General features: G+C 45.6%; 2 protein-coding genes across 6 annotated transcripts in view; one reads left to right on the top strand and one right to left on the bottom strand.

Moving 5' to 3' along the window:
- LOC135903876 (uncharacterized) overlaps positions 1-21,828 on the top strand; it is a 367,982-nt gene that overhangs the window by 46,163 nt on the left and 299,991 nt on the right. The window lies entirely within an intron of this gene.
- Positions 1-21,828, bottom strand: part of LOC135903874 (nuclear speckle splicing regulatory protein 1-like) — an 84,857-nt gene that overhangs the window by 34,341 nt on the left and 28,688 nt on the right. For both annotated transcript variants that reach the window (XM_065434295.1, XM_065434296.1), the window contains exons 6-7: positions 12,248-12,343; positions 10,555-10,748 (exon numbers count right to left, since the gene is read on the bottom strand). In XM_065434295.1, the coding sequence (XP_065290367.1) occupies positions 10,555-10,748; positions 12,248-12,343 (290 nt within the window). The remainder of the gene's footprint in view (positions 1-10,554; positions 10,749-12,247; positions 12,344-21,828) is intronic.

The raw sequence follows: 21,828 nt of genomic DNA, 5'->3' as shown, positions 1-21,828 counted from the left end.
TACAGAGCGTTTACAAAAGGCTTAGAAAAGAACGGAGGAAAGTTTCTCGAACGTATAGCATGGAGGGCTTCAGGTGCTTCCGCGCCTGCATGCTTCGAAAACCACTGCAATAGGTCAGAGAATTGACCTCTTTTTGTGCCACGGGAAGGCGGCACACACATAAAAAAAAGAGAGAAAAGAAAGCAGTATGGATTAAAAATTCTTTTTTTAGCAACTATTACACGAGGTATGTAAGGTTCCTCGTTTGTGGACAGTATATATTGCAGTGAACATTCCCTATACTAACTAATCAAGCATGGTGCCACCTGCCTGAGAGAGAGAATGAGTTTTAATGAAAAGGATGGCTCAGTGGCCTCAGCAGGCGCGCGGGCAAACGGTGGGGATCATAAAACACACAAATAAATAGAAGAAACAACAACAAAAACGAACAAACCCCTACACGTTCATAATCTGCCTGCCAAGCCGGCCAGATAGTTCGCCGGCCGTCGACCTGAGGGGGTGGCGTGGTCCATGCCTCCAGTGAGGTAAAAAAACTGCATCCTGTGAGGGCACCATTTAGCGAGGGCGGATTTCAGGCAAAGTGAAGCAATCCCCTTTTGATTAACTTCGACTGGGCTGAGTAGTACGGCAGGAGCCCTTTTCTTTTTTTTGCACGAGGTGCATAGGCCCAACAAATCAGCCGTGCTAAATTACACCGTCTAAAGTTTTTGTATTTACAGCTTAATAATGCATTAAAGATGTCTCCCACAGACTTTGTTCGTATAAACACTGCAAGACTAACACGTCACAAGCATGCACTCACCCTCGAAGAATATTTCTGTCGCAGTAGTACTTTCCGATATTCTTTTTTTTCGACAAGTTGTCCGAGATTGGAATCGCTTGCATGCATCAGTCGCGGCTCAGCGCACCATAGACAAATTTATTACCCTCGCCGAGAGCTCTGTGCTTACGTTCCTCTCAGCGTAACCTTGTTCATAATCTTTTATTACAGTGTTCCTCTCAGTGTATTTATTGTATTCAAGTGCCATCATCAGTTTTTATTGTCATGTGTATTGCATGTTTTGCCTTTATTTTTGACTGTCAAAGAAACATATATTAGCACTGAACCTTTATTTGTATGTTTTGCCCTCTCCTGTAAAAATCCCAAGAAGGGATTGACAGTATTCCGAAAGAAAATAAAATCTGATCCGCACAAAACTCAATTTTTATGTCTAGAGACTGTAGGCAGTTACCCCCAGACACTTCAATGGTGAATTGCAAGCCGTTTCCATGTTGTTGGAATATGGATAAAATATCATGCACACTCTCTTCGAAGTTCAAACTTCCGTCCCCATTAAAAATATCAAGAAATCATCAACGTATCTAATGACCTCAAAAACGTTAAAACCTGATGTAACACTCGATCCATTTGTGAAAGAAAAATATTACGCAGCACTGGCGCCACACGGAGTCCTATACATATGCCGGCTTTCTGCAGAAGATACTGCTGGTCAAATGTTATAAAAGTCGATTGCAAGTAAAACTCTAAAAGGGTTAAAAAATCTTCAATGGAAACTCCCGCATTGTTCTGAAAGGAAATGGGTTCATTTTTTTCTATACACTCTCGGACTGCAGCAAACAGGGCCTTGTGAGGAACAGAGTAAAATAAATGCGCCACATACACGGAAAAGGCGTGCCCAACATCACATTGCGATTTCAGGAAGTCACACGGTCCGTCAGATTTCTTTGTAAGGGTCGTCCACTTCAAGTGCACGTACTCAAATGTTTCAACAAGAGCTGGCTTAGCTCCTTCTGCCACGACGCTTTTTCCGCGACTATTGTTCTAAACGGCATACCTTGCTTAGGCGTTAACTGCCTTCTCAAGTCATGCGACTGGGGGCGTTCACGTCACAAGGAAACTTCAACAGGAGCCACTGTGGCGTACTACAAAAATAATCACCTAAGGCTCTTACAGGCCGATAAGGAGGGCGGGTTTGTCGTGTAATCTGAAGGTAATTTCTCGGAAAGAGCTGCGCAGGCACTAGAAAAGAATTTTGTGCCTATCAAAGTTAAGGCAACTAGAGTCAAGAGCAGAGCTGTTGTACTATGGGAGCAGTTTGGTTTAGACCGCCTTGGCGAACAGGTAGGAAAAAGCAAAAATAATGCCTTGAAAGCCTTCTTTTCAGTAAAAACGCCTAAGTAAGGTATGCCGTTTAGAACAATAGTCACGGAAGAAGGTTCGTGGCAGAAGGAGCTAAGCCAGCTCTTGTTGAAACATTTGAGTACGTGCACTTGAAGTGGTCGACCCTTACAAAGAAATCTGACGAACTGTGTGACTTCCTGAAATCTAAGCCAGCTCTTGTTGAAACATTTGAGTACGTGCACTTGAAGTGGACGACCCTTACAAAGAAATCTGACGAACTGTGTGACTTCCTGAAATCGCAATGCGATATTGGGCGCGCCTTTTCCGTGTGTGTGGTGCATTTACTTTACTCTGTTCCTCACAAGGCCCTGTTTTCTGCAGTCCGAGAGTGTATAGAAAAAAACGAACCCATTTCCTTTCAGAACAATGCGGTAGTTTCCATTGAAGATTTTTTAACCCTTTTAGAGTTTTACTTGCAATCGACTTTTATAACATTCGACCAGCAGTATCTACTGCAGAAAGCCGGCATATGTATAGGACTCCGTGTGGCGCCAGTGTTGCGTAATATTTTTCTTTCACAAATGGATCGAGTTTTACATCAGGTTTTACCAGCTAAGCACGTTTTTAAAGTCATTAGATACGTTGATGACTTTTTTGATATTTTTTAATAGGGACGGAAGTTTGAACTTCGAAGAGAGTGTGCATATTTTATCTATATTACTATAACATGGAAATGGCTTGCAATTCACCATTGAAGTGCCTGGGGGTAACTGCCTACAGTTTCTAGATATAAAAATTGAGTTTTGTGCGCATCAGATTTGTTGGGCATATGCACCTCGTGCAAAAAAAAAAAAGAAAAAGAAAGGACTCCTGCCCTATGACTCCGCCCATTCGAAGTTAATAAAAAGGGGGATTGCTTCACTTTGCCTGAAATCCGCCCTCGGTAAATCGTGCCCTCACAGGATGCAGTTTAGCTTCCAGAACCAATTTGCCAGGCTGTCTTCAGCTGGATTCCCTGATTCGATTGTGATAGCAGCCGCCGAAAGCCTATTACAAAAATGAGCGTGGCTGTGAGAGCTGGGGAAGATCCCCCTCAAGAAGAGGTGGTGAGACCTGTGGTGGTGCCCTATGTACACAAGATGGCCCACAATTTAAATGAGGTTGCAAGCAGGCATGGAGTGCCGCTTGTGTTTTCAGCCCCCAGAAAGCTCGGAAGCCTTTGCTCTCGTATCGAAAGAATACGTGAAGATGAAAAAGGATGCAGTACCAAGCATGGGCGACCGTTTATGAAGTGCGCCGAAAGTGTCGCGTACGAAATCTTCCTCTCATGCGGCCGCTCCTACCTAGGGCAAACTGGGCGCTGCATTAACGACCGAATTAGGGAACATGAAAGAAACGTAGAGCAAGATAAAGTAGGGCCAAACATACCCAAGCACATTAGGTCCTGCCCGCCACGCTTTTGTGATCCATGCTTTGCAGGGGCGCGGATTCTAGCAAAGAGTAAAGATGCAAGAGCTCGGGAAGTAATTGAGGCTTTCTTTATCGAAAAGAAAGGAATCATGTGCGTAAGCGATCCATAAATATCTTTATACAAGGCTGAAAAGAAATATTTAACCAGTACATTTCCATATCAATCTTCATCTGATTGTGTTCCTTGCGTCTAAGACGGCTATATAAGTGTGAGGTGTGCATCCGATTAAAGCAGTTGCAAGCGACACTCTGTCCCGTCTCCTTTCTTGTTTCTGTGTGTGTTCGCGCCTGGTACCCAAGATGAATGAAAGTGCCGTCTCGAACAAAGTACTTTTGTCTGTTTCATGTAAAGAGAATTATGTATACTCAGATGTATGTTAGTCAAATTTATAACTATGGGAATGACCATTAAAATGCTAAATATGCAACTTTTATCGCTGCTTACCTGAATGTAAAAGGTTTTCGTATAACGGCGATATACCGCCTAATACTTACCTTAATTTAATCCCACGAAGGAATTGCTTTTAAATGTTCGGACTTTACAAGACCCGTGTTTCTGTGACATCGCTTGCATCCATTATAAAACACGTCATAAAAACTTCATAAAATAGGCAGTATACACACATTGTAGGCATCTATGCGCATTCCATTTCACTTTGCTGTGCGACTGCTCTGTCTTTCTATTGAGTAACATTTGAAGCAGAAATGCTACATATGGTGGGGTGCTAATTCGGACCGGTTGGTTGAACATCGACATGCTGAACATTAACAGCGTTAACAACGGGAACACAACCCGGGCGCTGCAGAAAGGCTACAGGTTATGCGTAGCTGCGCGGATGGCACGAATTGTATCTGATTTTATGCAAATGCGCTGTTTTTGTTTGTGATAAGGGTGCGTTTTGAGGAGCGTTACACTATATAGCTCATATACTTATGGCTATTATACGCTCATCGTTAGCATGCAAAGCTGTATTACTGAGTGGGCCTCGTAATGAATAATCCGAGGCACCGAGCAGGCAAGGAGGCGATGCAGGATGGCACTTTCTCAGCTCCGGAGTGGACTTCCGTCGCAAGGTATAGCTGCGCGAGTTCGCGTCGAGTGCGGAAGCAAATCAGCTTCTCAGCTTCCGTTGTCCGAGCTGCCATTGGCTGAAAATGTCCCCGACCATGGTGGCCTATAGTAACTGAGGTGTTTTGCTGTGGAGTCCAAGTATGAGCGTGCAATTCACCGCGTTCCGATGGAAGAGGGATTAAAAAAGAAATTCCTCCTGAATTTGTATTTTTTATAAGCAAAACCCATAATTTAGTTACTTGAATCAATAATTCGGAGCCCTCCACTTCTTTCATAACTTATGGTGCAGATTTCGGGAGGAAAAAAACCCTGTCAATAATAACGAAAACGTGAGCCTTCGAGCAAGGTATACGCGACATTAAAATTCGCTTTCGTATAGCATGGGTTTACATGCCTATTGCTTCACGATATAAAGTGAACAAACCGCGTCGTTCATTTATAAGCGCATTGATCAAGTTACCAAGCTTCGCTGCGGCTAGGCGAGGTCACCAGAAAACCGAGCAGCGCGAAAATGGCACGGACGGCAACCTTTGTGTTTCTCGCCTTTGCACATATGCCCGAAACGATGTAGTGTGGCAGTCATATGCATATCTGAGGCGAGCATTTGCGCTTATTCTACAGAGCAAAATAGCAAATACGTATATAGATGGGCCCAAGGAGCGTGCCGCCGAACTTCCTCCGGGCTGAGCGCGTGGGAACGTGACTAGCTTGAGGAAACGGAAACGGCAGTGCTCGAGTCGAATTGGGCGAAAGTGGCGAACAAGCACGCAGCTCGGGCGCGAAACTTGGCCGCGAAGCGAACGGCGCAAGAAACGTGCTTCCCCGCTCGCACTGTGGTCGTTTGTATTTCCTCCCGTTTCCGGTCAGCCACGTCAGCGCGACGTAAAGTGCCTTCCAGCTGTCGACGTCTGTGAGGACGCCAAGCGCGAGATGTGCGCGACAATAATAATAATAAAAAAAAGGGGGCAGCGAGAGTGTTTGCGCGCTTCCGGACCACGCGACGAACGCTCGTTTGTGTATGCATACGCTCGAAGAGGTGCAGAAACGATGACACATATATAGAGTATATGCAGTATAAGGCCCGGCTTTTATAACATCGCCTTGGGCAAACAGTGGCGATATGATTTGTTGTGTCGCGCGCTGTAGGGGCACTCCGATTTACGACGCGGGTGGACTGTCAGCTTGCAATGGGTGCTTGCCTGCGCGAACGCGTGACGGAAAAATAGAGAGATGGAAAAAAAAAACTGAGTATATGTACTTGTCAAGGAGATGTGATGCACCTTCAGCATTTGAAGACGAGAGATGTTCGCTGCACGTTTCTGCTATGCGCTTGACAGTTCGCGGTGCAGGCTTCTCTCGCTCCTTCCCTCTCTGACCCCCATACCCCTCAAATACAACCCACACATACGCTATATATGTACATATATTTGAAGAAATTTAGTTAGGTAGGGTTCACCGACACCAGGTAGGGTAAATAGGATGCTCTAGCACACGCAGGCACTAAGACATACTTGTAAGTGAAGAAAAAACAAACAGAAAAAAAAGACGAGCCAACAACACAGACTGCGAGTTACTCTACGAAAATAAGCTTTATTGTATTAAGGATATGCCCTTACTAATGAAAACAAGTGTTCATGGCAATGAAGTGTTCATGGCAATGAAACCTACACTTTCAAAGTCTGCAACAGGCCTCAGCCCAAGCACTGATCCAGGTGATAATGAGTGGCTGTGAAGCGGTGTCAGGTTAGTCGGTTAGCTGCCGATTTTGCTGGGCATAGAGGGTGCAGTTCAGCAATACGTAGGGTACGTTGTCCTCCGCAGCATAACACATTCGACGCGGGCCTTACACGATTTAATCTTAAATTGCTACCAAAGCTGAGCCGTTCCTTATTGTGACAAGTGTCATTCTCTCCCCAAAATATTTCAATATGTGTTCTTGTTATGCATCTATGCATGTGCTATTTAATTTTTTTCTGAATTTCTTGTGTGTCTGCTTTCTGTTTGTTTAATTTTTTCTGCTTCTTTCTGCCGCTGGCAGCTGCTAGGGTGACTCGGCCTAGTCAGGCGACTGTAGCTTTTTGCCGATACCCCTAAGGCAAGATATTGTAAAGCCGCCTTAAATAAATAAACGAATAAAAGACAGAAGAATTAAAGAAGAAATGAAGACGGCGGAAGATGTGAAACACACTTCATTGCGGACATTGTGCTGTTTCCGGTGCTAGTTGTCAACTTTTCATTTAAAACGAAGTTTTCTTCGCTTGCCTCCCCAGGGTTTGTCGTGGCTTTGTATGCTATCTCGTTGATATCGTATCTATTCGAGCGAACTGGGCTCGATCCCTGAGAATGAAGGATGTGTGGCTTCGCAAGCGTTTTAACGCGGTTTGGAACGCGAGCCAATCAGGAAGACAGCGCAACCCTGATAATCCTGACAATGCTATCACGTTACAATTGTCCATTTGTAGCCTGTGGACCGAGCTTCTTTGACTCTTCGGGTTTGGCGTCGGTGCCACACCAAGTAGACGCAGCGGGGTTATCCTCCACAGCTGTGGCGAGGGTAAACGACTGCATACGTTGGAAATAAAGCGTATAGTTGCACGCATCGGGTGTCTCTTTGCACAGCAGTTACTGGAGACGATTCGTGGAAGTTTCGTTTAAGCATCTGTTGCGACATGTAGACGTTAGATATGTGTGAATATTTTCTTTCTATCTGATTGTCTAGAAATTAAATAATAATGTTAACACCGACTCATACCAACTTCCCTGAAACAAGGAATTCCAGTTCATAGTCCATGGTGTGAAGGGCTTGACAAAACACTTTAGCGAAGTGACACTCTAGGAAGACGCAGCCGAGTGCCTGATGTTGCCTGCTGTCTGAACAAATTACACTGTTCTATACATTCTGCTTATTTGTATAATTAGTCAAGAATAATTAGCGAACTTTGCCAGTACTAACCTTAGGACAAAACTTCCAAAGTGAAAGTTGAAGAGTGTTCTAGGAAGAATTTAATTAAGAAACTGTTTAACTTCATTATAGTTACGTAATAATTATTTCTGCATCCAAAAGAGAGCCGCCGATGTGTGCGTGCTTGTTTGTTTTCTTTTTCGTTCATTTTCTTAGAGGGAGACCCTAGGCTTGCGGTGCCCTTGTTTCGTGGAACTTTTACGTGTCAGTTCGTCGTCATGGTTACGTCATGATGATGTTCATTTCTTGTACCGGATATCTTGCTGCGTAGTCGACACGGCTGGATAGCTTCGGCGCGGAGCGCTTGATAAGCAGTTATTCGCCGTGAAGCAGAAGCCAATGGTGACATTTTATTTCCTACTTTTTCACTGTACCTAGGCGGGGTGAAAAATTTGTGTAAAAAAAATACACATACGCCTAAGTTTGCACGTTATCATTTATTAGCGCTGATTTGTTGAAAACTAGAGTGAATTTTAAACCTCAGTGCCGGCATATTTGTTATGAGCTGTGATACTATACTCCGTGCTCGCTGACGCTGCACTTAAGTTGTGTTTGGGATGTACTTGGGGCCTTTCTTCCGGGCTACTTAGAAACTCCGAGATGAATCTCTGTACTTGGGGCCTTTCTTCCGGGCTACTTAAAAACTCCGAGATGAATCTCAAGTTACCCTGCTTATGGTCGGTCACGGCTAAAGGTTTAGAAAACTCAATCTGAAGGAGATTAAGCAAGGTTCTACTCGTCACGTCCTAGTGATAAAAATTCTAATATGGGAGCTCGCTACACTGGGGCTTTAACGAAATTCAGAAGCTTTCACGTATGTACGGTCTCTGTCAAAGACCACTTAGTGTTGTAGAAGTTATAACTTAGGTAACCAGGCACCGAGCTCACAAAACTACTCATATCGTAAGGATTGTTCTCGATTCGTCTCTCCTCTGCATTAGAGTGTAGCGAGGTATATTCTTCTTATATTTTTTTTTCAGCGCATGGCCAGCGAATTGCGAAACTTCAAGCTTATGAAACTTCCGCAGAACTTTACCGCTTAATTCATCATAGCACTATGTATACGACGCTGCCTTTAGTTGCTTCTCCCGCGATGTTCTTTCTTCTGTTACACGTTTATTGCCTGTCGGGGGCGATTCTTTCACCTCGTGGCACTTAATTATGTAGATTACAACGCCCTCGCTCAACGTTTCATCGCCCGCGTTAACTCGCATCTAGCGGCAGTTCTTGCGAAGTCTACTTCCTGTGGGAGACGTTATCGTCCTCGCGTTAGCCCGCTCCGCCGCCAGGGGTCGTGCTTATTCGAATTAGCGCGTGCCTGCGTAATGGTCAGTCTTCCGTGCGAGCTTGGATTCCACAATCAAGCGACGTAGACGAAATGTTTAAGCGCGCATACGCGGAGGTCATACGGGGAGGAAACTCAATAAGGCCCGCTCTCCGGGCTGGAATATAGTCTTCAATTGCGCAACAGTCTGCGTGATGTAGGCGGCTTCGCTACGTGTTGTTGCGAAAAATCCCTGGACGTGAGAAAATGTGTTCTGGTGCTTTGCTATGATGCTTAGGCTCGGAGTTAAAAACAGCGGTGCGCAAACATATGCTTTTTTTAACGCTTACGCAACTGCTGAAGAGCGCCACCAACACGCCCTTTATAGACGCCAGTGTCATGACTGTTTGCGCCTCACTGTCAGGCGATCGAGAAGCAGCCGAGTTCGCGGCTTCATTAGAACGCTCACTTGATTATCGTCCACCTGTGACTGTGAGGAACAAGCAATTAATTACTCACGGGGGTATACAAAAGGCGCGCAGTAGTTTCGTTCTTCAGCTGTTCAGTTTCACTTTAATTTGTGAAAAAGGTTGGAATTCATTACCCTGTAAAAATTAGCAGCGTTAACTTCTTGCATCTCTGAAAATGGTTCTGAGCTCTTCGGACGGCGCGCTTCAAGTATTTCATTTGGATCAATCGCATGGTTCTTTTTAGCTGAAACGATAATTAGTCTAATTCGCACAATTACTTGTGTCATTTTTATATCGAGTAATTTTCATATGTATGACTCTGATGAGAGCAATCAAGAGGAAACCGGTTAATTGTGTCCCCTTTCCTATTTTTAAGAAATGTTAGACGCATTTCGGGAAACATCCGGTACACTCATTCAGGTGACGGCGTTTTTCGAATGCACTTATTGTTGGCTCTCTTTATTCACGTTCATGTACAGGGTGTCCCTACGAAGACGTTAAGTAATGTTTAAAAATGGCCACCTTGAAATAAAAGGGCGGTTCCTTGAGAAGCGTGCCTTCCGTGGTGGCGGCCATGGGGAGTCTGGCCATTCAATACGAGTTCATTAATCCGCTTATAAAATTTTCAATTTGGAGAAATTGAGAAATTGAGTAAGTAAGAAAATTGAGTAATTGAGAAAGTGAAGTGGGGCTCTTCCCCGCACATGCCATATCAACTTCTAAATCTGTAGAAATACGATTACTGGCGGAACTGTGGCGCGACGAATTTCGGCCAGCAGAGTGCGCAGAACCGTAACCGCACGGGAGTCCGCAGCTAGCGCGAAGCCGTGCTCGCTGCTTTCGAGGCGACGCTATGCTTACGTCACCCCGCAGCGGGCAGGCAGAGCGCTGTGGCTCCGTACTCCTCGCTGGCCTGACCGCCTGAGAGATCGCCTACACTCGTGTTGTGCATCTTTCTGTGTGGGCGCATTGTTTACCGACCTTCCTTTCCTTTTGTTTTTGTACACATCTATTTAAAATCCGGGGTATGGGTAGGCTAATTGCATGTTCGCCTGGTTGATGTCCCTGTCTTTTCGCTTTCCCTTCGTCTCTCTCTCTCTCCTTTTAAAATGCCGCGCACTGTACAACTGCAGAACTCGCGTCTGCCTGCTGCATCCCCAGGCAAGGAGGGTGCGTTTGTACATCGGCCCGTACCTTTCTTCGCTGTCCCTCTCGTAGGCACGGTTGAGGTACCCGTTCTCCGGCTGGCTCCGTGGAGCCGCGTCCTCCGGTTTCTTTGGTGCGACTGCGCCAGCAGCGACGGCCGTCACCCTCGGAATGCGCCGTATGCTCTCCGGGATGGCTTCGGGCCGCACGTGAGGCTCTTCCGGCTCAGGGTCGAACACGCTCTGCGCAGAGGTGCACCATCCTTCGGGAAACTATTTAGGACGCAGCTCTGGCTCGCGCCCAACACTGTTGCCGCCTATTCACATGCATGTAAAACTCATAAATGCTTTTCTGAGACAACCGGCCCCTAGGCTGATTTAATCAAATTTGCGGCATTTGAGAGAGAAGGTTGAATTCTAGTGACTGTTGGAAGCGGATTGTTTATTTTGGGCCTGTACTTTCTTACAAAAAATTGCTGAAAATTGGCAAGTCCGAAAAAGAAAGAATATAGAAGAATGAAGTTTACAAAACATTATCTTTGTATCAAGAACAGATATCGCAATTCTGTACATTGAACCCGTTAGAAAGTCTAAAGCGGACACATTTTATAAATTAATTTATATTTACGTGGGCTTGTTACAATGTTTACAATGGTTGTGCAAAAGTCGTACGCACACATTAGTGGCGTACTTATGAACCATGTATAATACATCAAGCTTGTCCGCTTTAAACGCTCTATTATATGCAATCAACATAATTGTTATATCGTTTTCAGTTCCTAAGTTATAGTTGTAAACTTAATAGCTTGGTTTCCTGAAAATTTGCAATTAAAAAAAATATGTTTAAAGAAAAGTCGACACCCTAATTCGAAAATCCGCTTCAAAAAAGTCACTATATTGTAACTTTTCTGTTTAAATGCAACAAGCCTCATCAAATTTGGTGCAGTAGTTGTCGAGAAAAACGAGTTTTCTTTTCCCGGGCATTTAGATAGGAGCGCCCGAACTAAAGCTAATTTCCGGCCTGTATTTCTAGCCGGCTGGCGTTTTCATCTACTGGCTTCTTCCTGAACCTTTTATTGGAATTACTCTTTGCGTTATCGATTTCTCGGTTGTTCGATCGACTGGTGTGCTTGCATTAGGTGGTGATTTCTTTCATTTTATTTTTTGACGAAATTTGGCATCCCATATAGTAAAACGGGTGATGTGAAAGGCACCGTGAGGACTTCAGATTAATGTTGACCACCTTGGATTTCATTTACGTGCAGCTGACGCTTGGTATACGAGCACTTTGCGTGGCACCCCTACCGGTTCGCTGCCGCCACTAGTGGGAATCGAAGCCACGACCTCGTGCTCGGCGGGAGCGGCATGGCGGGCTTCTCACACATGCTTCATGCGCGGGCCATGTGAAGACTTTTATTTACACGAGAATCTCGACTGTACACGACGCGGGTACATATTTGAGCAGAAAAGATGCCTGTGTTACGAATGAGGGGTTCTCTGGAGCTCCACTTCATGCTCGAGCACGCTAGAGGGGGCACTAGACTTTGAAACCAGTCAAAGTATTCATTCGTAATTTTCCTAAAAGGAATTCACCACGCTTATAGAGGTATGCTTACATGTTTAATCTGAGCTCTTCAGCATGTGCTAATTAGTGTTTAGCGACATCTACCGTTTCTTTTCGGTAGGATTCGCGAGAATAAATGGTTAACGCGAGAAAGTTCTTCAAAGCAAGAAGTGGTCACCTTGAATGCCTTGTCCACGGCGGTCTGGATCTCGATGCTCTCCTTCTCGCTTTCAATTTCTTCCTTTCTTTTGTGCACGCACATCACGATAGCCAGCTACATGCAAAATGTGGGAGAAGTACTTGATACCACAAAGGTAATGGCAAATAAACACACACAGAAACATCACACAAAAAATGTGGCAGCAGGGACGGGCTTTCATGTCCACCTAAACTGAGGTGCACTAACATCTGCCTGCCGGAATGTAAAGGCACCGGACAACTTTGCTTAGTTAGTGAGAAGTTTAATTTACAAATGGAACGTACGAAAAACTGTGTGTTCGAAGTCAACGGAAAGTCTGTTGAGTATATACGGTGAATATTGCGATATCATTTAGAAAAAAAAAAAGAAAAGGATAGGCTCTGGACAAACGAGTCTGTCACATTGGCCTGTTTTTCTATACAATAAAGTGTGCAAATTCTCAAACTAAAATGAAAAGAAATAGTGAGTGACAAGAAGGAATCACCTTATAATCGAGATCGCTTTTCTTAATTCTTTTAGAGCTTTGCGCACACTGCTTTTACGTTATTGAACGTGTGAAGCCTGGCCAAACGTCGCTCAAGTTGCCAAATAACAGCACAAGTAAAGCGTGAAGAAAGGAAATCGCGAGAAAACAGTGCCCTAAATTATGCATTTAGCTCCTTGGTCTGTTTACCCGAGCAAGATAATATTTATTTTTTTATTGCCAGTGCGCCACCGCAAATCCAAGCAAGCTGCAGGCGGCAGTCGCCTGGAGCGTATACGCGTTCTCGACACGGCTTGGGCGCACTGGCATCGCGTCGCGACAAGTTCACTCTGTAGTCGGCGCTAAATCTTTCAAATGCGCTCGACGTGGCGTCCGCGTCAGGTTGCAGCCGCGTGAGATGCAATCTCATCCAGACTGCCGCACGAGTGTGTGAAGGGGCGTGAAATGCTCGCGTCAACGCGGTGTCAAGAATATGTCGTAAATTTGGAAATATGTTACATGCGGCTGTCACTCGAAGCTGCTGTACCCCCATTGAAGCGATAATTCAGTCCAAACAACTCCCCTGTTGGGTGATTCTGCTGTGCGCGCGCGATGCTGACTTAGCAACGATAGACTGTGTTCCGCAATGTAAGTATGTGGGAGGGCGCCGCGAATCGCAGGCGGGCGCGATGAAATGAACTGGTGTGCTGGCATTTGCTGTGTCGAGCGCGTTTACACACGCATACTCACAAAAGAATGTAGGAGAGAGAGAGAGAGAGAGAGAGAGAGAGAGAGAGAGACGGCATTGTTTAATGTTTTGTGTCTCATATATCTCTTTCAGCCTCGCGCTTGTCTACAGCATTGTGCACAGTGTAACATGTGTGTTAGTGATCCGGCCCAGTCGAGCAATCTTCTGATGGCGCGTTCCTATAGAGTTCTGTATACGTGTATGATACTGTGCTTCTCAAATAACGAATAATGAAGAAAAAAAATTCTGGTCACCATGGTGCAGTATCGTATTGCATAAAGGGCCCGCCGAACGAGGCAGAGAAACCATCGTTGAAAATGTGCGTATATATCAGAAAGAGAGAATAAGTGACATTAGTTTTGATAGAGGGTACGCAACGTTGCAGTGCTTCCCATCCTGAACACGTTTTTTTAAGTTGACTACACAAATAAATAGTTACACGGAAAAATTGTTGCTTCTTTAATTATGCATTGTCGCCTTACCTTACAGTTTACATACATGTTAAAGGGGGATGAAACGTTTCGTATCACTCAGAAAGAGAGGATAAGTGACATTAGTCTGTATAGAGGGCACGCAACGTTGCAGTGCTTCCCGTCCTGAACACGTTTTTTAAGTTTACTACACGAATAAATAGTTACACGGAAAAATTGTTGCTTCTTTAATTATGCGTTATCGCCTTACCTTACATTTTACATACATGTTTAAGGGGGATGAAACGTTTCGACAAAAAAAAAATAAAGACGAAAGAAATTGATATGACCACTGCTACGAAACTAACTTTTTTTCCCTATTTTGTCGGCAAATTCAGTCACAGCCCTCTTTTTTTTTTCTGTGCAGGGCTACTTAGTTCACGCACTATTAAGAGCTGGGAACACAAAATTCGTGCTGCAGTGTTCGCAGTGATTGTGCGACATACCTAATGCGCGCAGCGCTGTTTCGGAACCCCACGAGTATAAAAGTATAAAAGCACTGCCACGCAGCTTAACGGCGCGAACTATGAAATTGCGAATGTTGGTACACCTTTTTGGTCTATGATGTCTGTTCCAGCCTTTCAGACCATTTGAATGATAAACTCTCATATGCATCTAGGGTGGAAAATTTCGGTGTAAGGCAACGAAAGCGAACGTAGTTGCTCCAGATTACGTGCTTAATATGTACATGCTGTTCTGTAGGCCATTTGATTTTCTGTAACATGTAACATCGACGGGACGCTCGCACATATTATCTGTGTCTGCCCGCGATATAGAGTGCTCAGAGACCAGTGATGTGCAGAGTACTGGACCAGTTGGACAATCGTCCACTTTCGGAACTAAAAGCTTTAGGCCAATGCTCCGAAAGAACATCCGCGTTGCAGGCCTTACTCGCGCTATTAAGGTTCTTGCGGTCCACGGGGCTTCACGACAGACTCTAAGAATGCCGCACCCTGCCGCTCTGTAGTGTACGCGCTTTGTTCATGCTTGTCTCCCTTTCTTTCTATCTCTCCCTTCCACTCTGTTTCTCTTTTTATCTCCCTTAACCCTTCCCCCTGCGCAGGGAAGCCAACCGGAATTACCTCTGGCTAACCTCCCTGCCTTTCTCTGCATTGTTTTCTCTCTCTCTCTCTCTTCTCTCTTTGTTGTGCGAGTGGCAATGAAATGACGCACTCGTATAAAGAAGTTTATCCTCGCCATTGCGCTTGCTATAACGCGAAGTTAAATCACCCGTACAACGCCGTTCGCATCTGTGCGACCAGGACGGGAGAGGAACGACAGACCAAAGGTAACATCATGGGAGTGACGAGTGTACGGCGTAACCGCCAAGCGCTCCCAACGGGCTTCGGTGCTATCCAGCCACCGTTTAGTGGCGTGGGTACTAGGAGAACATGCGCGGCTTCGGTGGGAGTAGGGGATTTTACAAACTATGCCGCCTAGCAGTTCCTCGTGACTAGACGAATAAGCAGAAGCGTACTGCATAATAACGCCTGCCTTAGGGAATACCAGATGATACTGTATAATTTTCTCTACGCTCATTATGCGAAGCCACGAGAAAGGGGAAGGTACGTGTTAGAGGTGTTGTCGAGCAATATCTGAGATTTTCATCAGTAAACTTGCATAAATCAGCTTTAGGCGCTACAATAATGCAGCGTGAATGTTCCTAGAAATTGCATCGCTGTCATGCATTTTTTCGGTGCATAGCGTTCACGCCAGAGAAGCCTGCGATATGTTACACATTAATTCCGGCTATCAGACTGAGAACACGGTGGAAATGTACGCGTATTTCCTCCCTGAAAACGTTAGGAATGCAGCGGCCACCAGACAAAGCAGGGCGATTTCTCTTTGAGCCAGTGGCAGTGAACCGAGTCACTGGCATGGAATGGCAGTTCGTGGATGGGCGTTGAGCTTTAGAATTTAGGCGGCCTGCGTGAGTCACCACCGATCTCCAGCGTGCCGAGGTGTAAGGGCGGCAAACATTTTTGCGGGACTTGCGTGGCGGGAACACAGCTAGGTTTGCAGCCACCTTTACTCGCTCCGATGGCACCGTTTAGTGTAACACATCGCGGCAACGGCGGCGGCGGCGGACTCCGCGGTAACAACGTTACTACGAACCTCGTTACCTCTTCGAGCTCCAAGCGTTCATCGCTGCTGCTATCTCCACTAGGGCTTGAAACAAGTACAAGGGGCTGATGGGTTCGCAGCGTTCTTATTTAATTTTTTTTGTTGCCCTTCAGTGCAGCACTCCACTCTTGCGTTTTCCGCCAGTGCGAAGGGAGCAGCAACTGTTGGAAACTCAATTTAAGTAAAGAAAGTAGAAGAGGTTGATGGAAAGCGTCCCTGTCAGCCAAAACTTTGTTTCTCCGGACTTCGTTGGAGGGCGGGTCGATCAGCATTGCCGTCGACGGTACGCATGCCCGTGCGAGCAACGTGAGTGGTCGGTGCATCACGGTGACGTCAGCAATGTGTAACGCTTTGCTCGTTCTTTTTCTCGCGAGAGGAGAATGCTTTTGGGCTGAGCAATTTTATCAAGGAAACTGCAATATCCTTCTATGGGATATAGGGCGTGTACGTGAGGGGGGGATTAGAAGAAATGAAGAGCGCAGAACTGAAGTATGGTGGCACAGAAAACTAAGCCACCAAGCGCACGTCCAGGACGCTGTCTCAGAGCAGAAAGTGTCTTATTGTCGAAGCGTCTCTTGTGGAAACGCCATTTGTCGCGCTTAAAGACATTGGCTAGCTTATAAAACGCAGAGCATAGCTCAAGCAAAACACTTTTCTTTAAAATTTTCCTATAGCTGCATTACAATAAAAATTTCAGATTATGAAAAATTTATTGTAGTACAGCTATATAGTAAGTGCTGCACCTATTTAAAATTACCATTCTCTAAAGCAGTTAGTTGTCTTCTTCTTCTTTTTCTTCTTCATCTTCTTCAAAAAAAACTTCGGCGCGACTGTGGTTATTCCGCGAACTCTAGGCATCAGATTGCCCGGTGACGCGGCTGTTGTCTACGATCGACGTATATGCTTGGGCGGTAACATTCCCGCATTTCTTACTATAAGCTTTCTTCATTCCGACGTGTTCAATGTCGTCAGTGTGGCGATCGCAAGCTTGACGCTAAGCTCAGGTGCAGCACTGGCGCATTCTGAACCGTGAAATGATCACTACAGTAGACTCCCCTTCACACGCCTGCTGCCATTAGAAATGTGCGCTGGTACGCCAACGCCTTTGAGGGGAAGAATACAGGGCATTGCTGTCAAAACACAGTGCAGGAGAACTTGGCGTAGGTATCTCTCGCGTCAGGCAAGATATTGTTTCGCCCCAATATTTTTGCGTGAACGTTAGGAAAGTGAAAAGTGTGCGTGCGTGCGTGCGTGTGTGTGTGTGTGTGTGTGTGTGTGTGTGTGTGTGCGTGTGCGTGTGCGTGTGCGTGTGCGTGTGCGTGCGCGTGCGCGTGCGTGTGTGTGTGTGTGTGTGTGTGTGTGTGTGTGTGTGTGTGTGTGTGTGTGTGTGCGCGTGCGTGTGTGTGTGTGTGTGCGCGTGTGTGCGCGTGCGTGCGTGTGCGTGCGTGCGTGCGTGCGTGCGTGCGTGCGTGTGTGTGTGTGTGTGTGTGTGTGTGTGTGTGTGTGTGTGTGTTCTGTAATGGATGGCATTGGTTTATTTACAAGATGATAGATGATTAGCGCAGCACAAGGGACAGGAAGGTCATTCAACGCCAACAGGCGGCTCAAAGAGGCAGGACGTGTACCGAGTGAGCTCCTGAACAGTTTGCAACGAACACGGTTTAAATCATGGACCCGGGATCTCAATGAGGTGCGACGTAATACCAACGCATTTCTCCCGCATTTACCGCTACATCGCCACTGGATTTCTTTCCCTAGACCTGATCGTATGGTGGCAGGCACACTGTGCCCTACGAGCAGCCGCCGTCATTGCCCTGTTCGCAGCATTTATCGCGTTCTTCCTGCCCAGTCCACCCTTCATTATACTGCCCGACACGTATTGCACGCAGTCCAGCTTTCATTTATAAACGCTTTACTCCATTCCTCTCACGCACGCACACACGTGTGCACTTTGGCGTATGTGAGGCCGCATCAGAGGCAGCGAGGTCATTCACATGACTGACAATGACGCACCCATTGTATATGCAAGGCGGAGCTGCGTCTACAATGGGCGCGTTATTGTTTACGTCGCCTAGGCAGGAGAAAACGCCCTTTTTCCTGTCACGCACGGGCTGGAGAGAAAGCATGGCGATGTATCGGTATCGATCGCTTAGATTGCCAGGGATGCGAAATATTGAAAACATGTCCGTAACTTACATTGCTTGCGCTAATTAGTCTAGGATGTTCGCGTTTCCTTCCCCTAACCAGTCTGCGCACTCGCCTAAACGAGTCAAAATCGTTTCAGGGCCCTTCCCAGGGTTCTCCGTTAATTCTTATATATGCAGCACACATATGCGTGGATGCAATATATAATCTCACCACCACAAGTAAGCCGGGTGATGGATTGGTTGAATTTATTTATTTATTTATTTATTTATTTATTTATTTTATGGTACTGGAAATGTTAGTAACTTATGTCTTTGACTTTTCCAGAGCATTTGCTTGTCTTATGAAGATACATAAATTACATAATATACCCGCCTCGCTCAGGACACTGTTTCGTTTAATAAACGTTTCTCTCTCTGTCTCTCTCTATCACCAATAACTGTTTTTTCGGGCGTTCCTCAGGGAAGCGTACTGGGCCCCTTGTTATTTTTAATCTACATAAATGACATTGTCGAACTAATTACATCACCCATAAAACTATTTGCTGATGACTGTGTGATTTACAGAGAAATTACCACTGAAGACAACCTAGATAGATTGCAAACAGATTTAGATAAGATAGTGATCTGGTGTAAAAATGGAACATGAATTTAAAAATAAAAAAAAGTGCAGTAGCATAAGTTTCTCCAGAAAATTATCCAATTTCAGCACCGATATAACATCAATCGCACACTTATCGACATACAGTCGGAATAGAAGCATTTAGGAGTTTATTTCAACGAATCACTCACTTGGCATAAACAGATTGACACTGCCGTTGCAAAAGCTAGTAGGATGTTACATTTTATTCGCAGAAATTTTAAACAGGCAACACGCGAAGTTAAAAAAGAAACTTTATACTTCTTATATGTCAGAACAATACTTGGTTATGCTTGTGTAATATGGAATCCCTATCAAGATCACCTCATTAATAGACTGGAAAAACTACAGAACCAATCAGTAAGGTTTGTTTGCAATAATTACAGCCCGTACTCTAGCGTTTCCGAAATGAAGGCCACTTTAGGATGGGATCTACTACATATGCGTAGGCAGAAGTTAAGGCTCAAATTATTGCACCGAATATATAACAGTCAGACAGGTATCAATCGCTATAACTATCTCCTGGAACCAGATTACATATCGACTCGCTGTGATAACAAAAAGATCTCAGCCTATAACTGCAGAACAAACACTTTTTACTACTCTTTCTTCCCCAAATCAATTAGACAATGGAACAGTTTATCAAATGATATAGTAAACGTGTCAAATAACTAACTATTCTATTCTATGCTGTGACGGCGCTCTTGTAAAACAAATGCATGTGTTATATATCTTGAAACCCGTTTATTTCACATTGCTTGTATGCCTTTCTCTAAAAGCTATTGTAGTGCTTCTGTTTGTGAGTATATCTGTCCAAAAGCTTTCCTGTATTACTGGTTATATTTTGTTCCCCCCTACGTAATGCATTTATGGCGATGTAGGTACCCTGTAAATAAATGAAAAAAATAAGGTAGAGGAGCAATCATTGTAGTACTTCCGCTCCTGAAGCCATGACACATGTTCAACTACAGAAGCAACAACGAATTGGGCTGCTCATTCTCTGTACGTGTATTGTGTTCAGTGACTACACGGGTGCACTTGGACATGCTCAGGTGTGCTACAATGCATGTTAACAGGCATCAGCATCCACGACCATCGACGCGCAGCTAGGGATGTCTTGCTGCAGCGGACGCAGAGTGGGAGAGATTATTGATAGTTGGTACCTGTTTCTGAGTAAGGGACAAAAAACTGCCGTTTCTTTCTTGCCTTAACATGGAATTGAATTCGATGTGAGATTTAACCTCTCGAAGTTGCGCAGCGGGCTTTATTTATTCATGAATGATGTTGTAATGGAGGGCTGCGGGCGTAAATTGTGGCCACCTGAAGCGTTGTTGCATTACGGCGTGCATCGCAACCACGAGCCCGCGATTTGGAATCGAGCCTGCGACTCCGTGCTCTACAGAAGAGCGTCATAGCCAGTTAGTTTCAGCGGCGGGTAACGGGAACTTGAACGCACGAAGTAAGAAGCGACATGTCAGCTGCAGTTGCGATAAGTCCGTGCGGCGCTCGCTAAAGGTATATCGTAACTCTAAGTCGTCTGGCTCGCGTGGTTGCACTGAGCAATGTATAAACCCCCAGCTACAGGCTCTTCTTATGACGGCAGTGTGTTCAGATGAAGCGGCATGCAGTCCTCGCATATGGATATTCAGTTTGCAATGCACAGCTTTCTTCTTAACGTTATACGAAGAAGTAAAGAAAAGAATGTATGATAGTTCAGTGGCCGCACGAGTCCTGTGCTGTACACCTCCTCGGAAGAGTTTGTTGTTGGTGCAGTTGGGAAAAGTACGAGGAGGACAGTCTCACGTTATCTTTTTCCTGAAGAATAAGCAGCATCGTGGCAAAGATCCTTGCTGAAGGCACTGCAATTGTTTCGTCCAAGGCGAGCTCTTAGTCTGTGCTATGACAGTTCGGAGAGAGAGAGAGAGAGAGAGAGAGAGAGAGAGAGAGAGAGAGAGAGAGGAAAGGGGAAAGGCAGGGAGGTTAACCAGAGAAAAAAAATCCGGTTGGCTACCCTACGCTGGGGAGAGAGGGGAGGGGGAGGTAAAGTGGAAACAAAGTAGAGATAAGGAAAGGAAGGAGCATAGACACACAATCACAATCGGTCACTGTCACCGAACACTGTCATCGCACAGCACACTGACACTTGTAGCACTATCAACATCTGTTCAGGCTACAGTCGCCTGTCCAGTTCTGTCGCCCTCAAGAACCGCAACAGTGCCCTCGTCGCCCTCTGCTGCGATGGCTTATGATGGCGGTATCTGAAAATGAGTTCCTCTGTGAGAGGTCTTTGGTCAAAGCGCGCTATCGCGGTTGCAAGTGATTGTCTTGTCTCTTCTTTGTGACTGTCCTCGATATACTTATGACAGTTCGGAAAGTAGATTATGGTCAATAGGAACGTATACAGAAGGTTTGAGAAGCACACATATCCAGACGCGACACTGGTGTCTTTCTTCCTCGTTGCTTGTTGTTACAAGTATCTGGAAAGCATCTGATTTCATGCATTTGGACATTCCGGTAGCAGCATTCGCCGCATTGAACGGCACTGCGACGTTGCAACGAGGAGGCGTTGCCGTGCGCAGCCCGTCGCGATGCCCGCTCTTCGAGAAGCGACGCGCGCGCCGACCACGGGCCGCGAGGCACGCAATCCCGCGAGGCAGGTCGTTACGCTCTCCGCTTGGCGCAAGAAAGACGATTTGTCAAGAGAAGCGCAGCTGACATGCGGCTCACGATTTTCTCTCCCACGTGGCGCTCCTTCTGCTTCGCGTACCCGCAGACCCGACCCCAGAAGGCACGGTACTCCCAGGGCACTTGGCGACGTCTCCACCTCTGGGGACAGTCATTTGCTACAGCACAGTGCGCTACGGTGCAGTCTGCCTATCGCATTACAAGTACTGATCATGTGCGCTCGGCGTTTAGACATGTCTACTTTGAACACGACGCTATTCGAAACAACGTTTGATGTACAAAGCTT

Source organism: Dermacentor albipictus, chromosome 3, assembly GCF_038994185.2.
Source record: "Dermacentor albipictus isolate Rhodes 1998 colony chromosome 3, USDA_Dalb.pri_finalv2, whole genome shotgun sequence".
Lineage (NCBI taxonomy): Eukaryota > Metazoa > Arthropoda > Arachnida > Ixodida > Ixodidae > Dermacentor > Dermacentor albipictus.
Note: the sequence above shows the minus strand (reverse complement) of the source record. Positions and strands in the feature narration are given on the sequence as shown.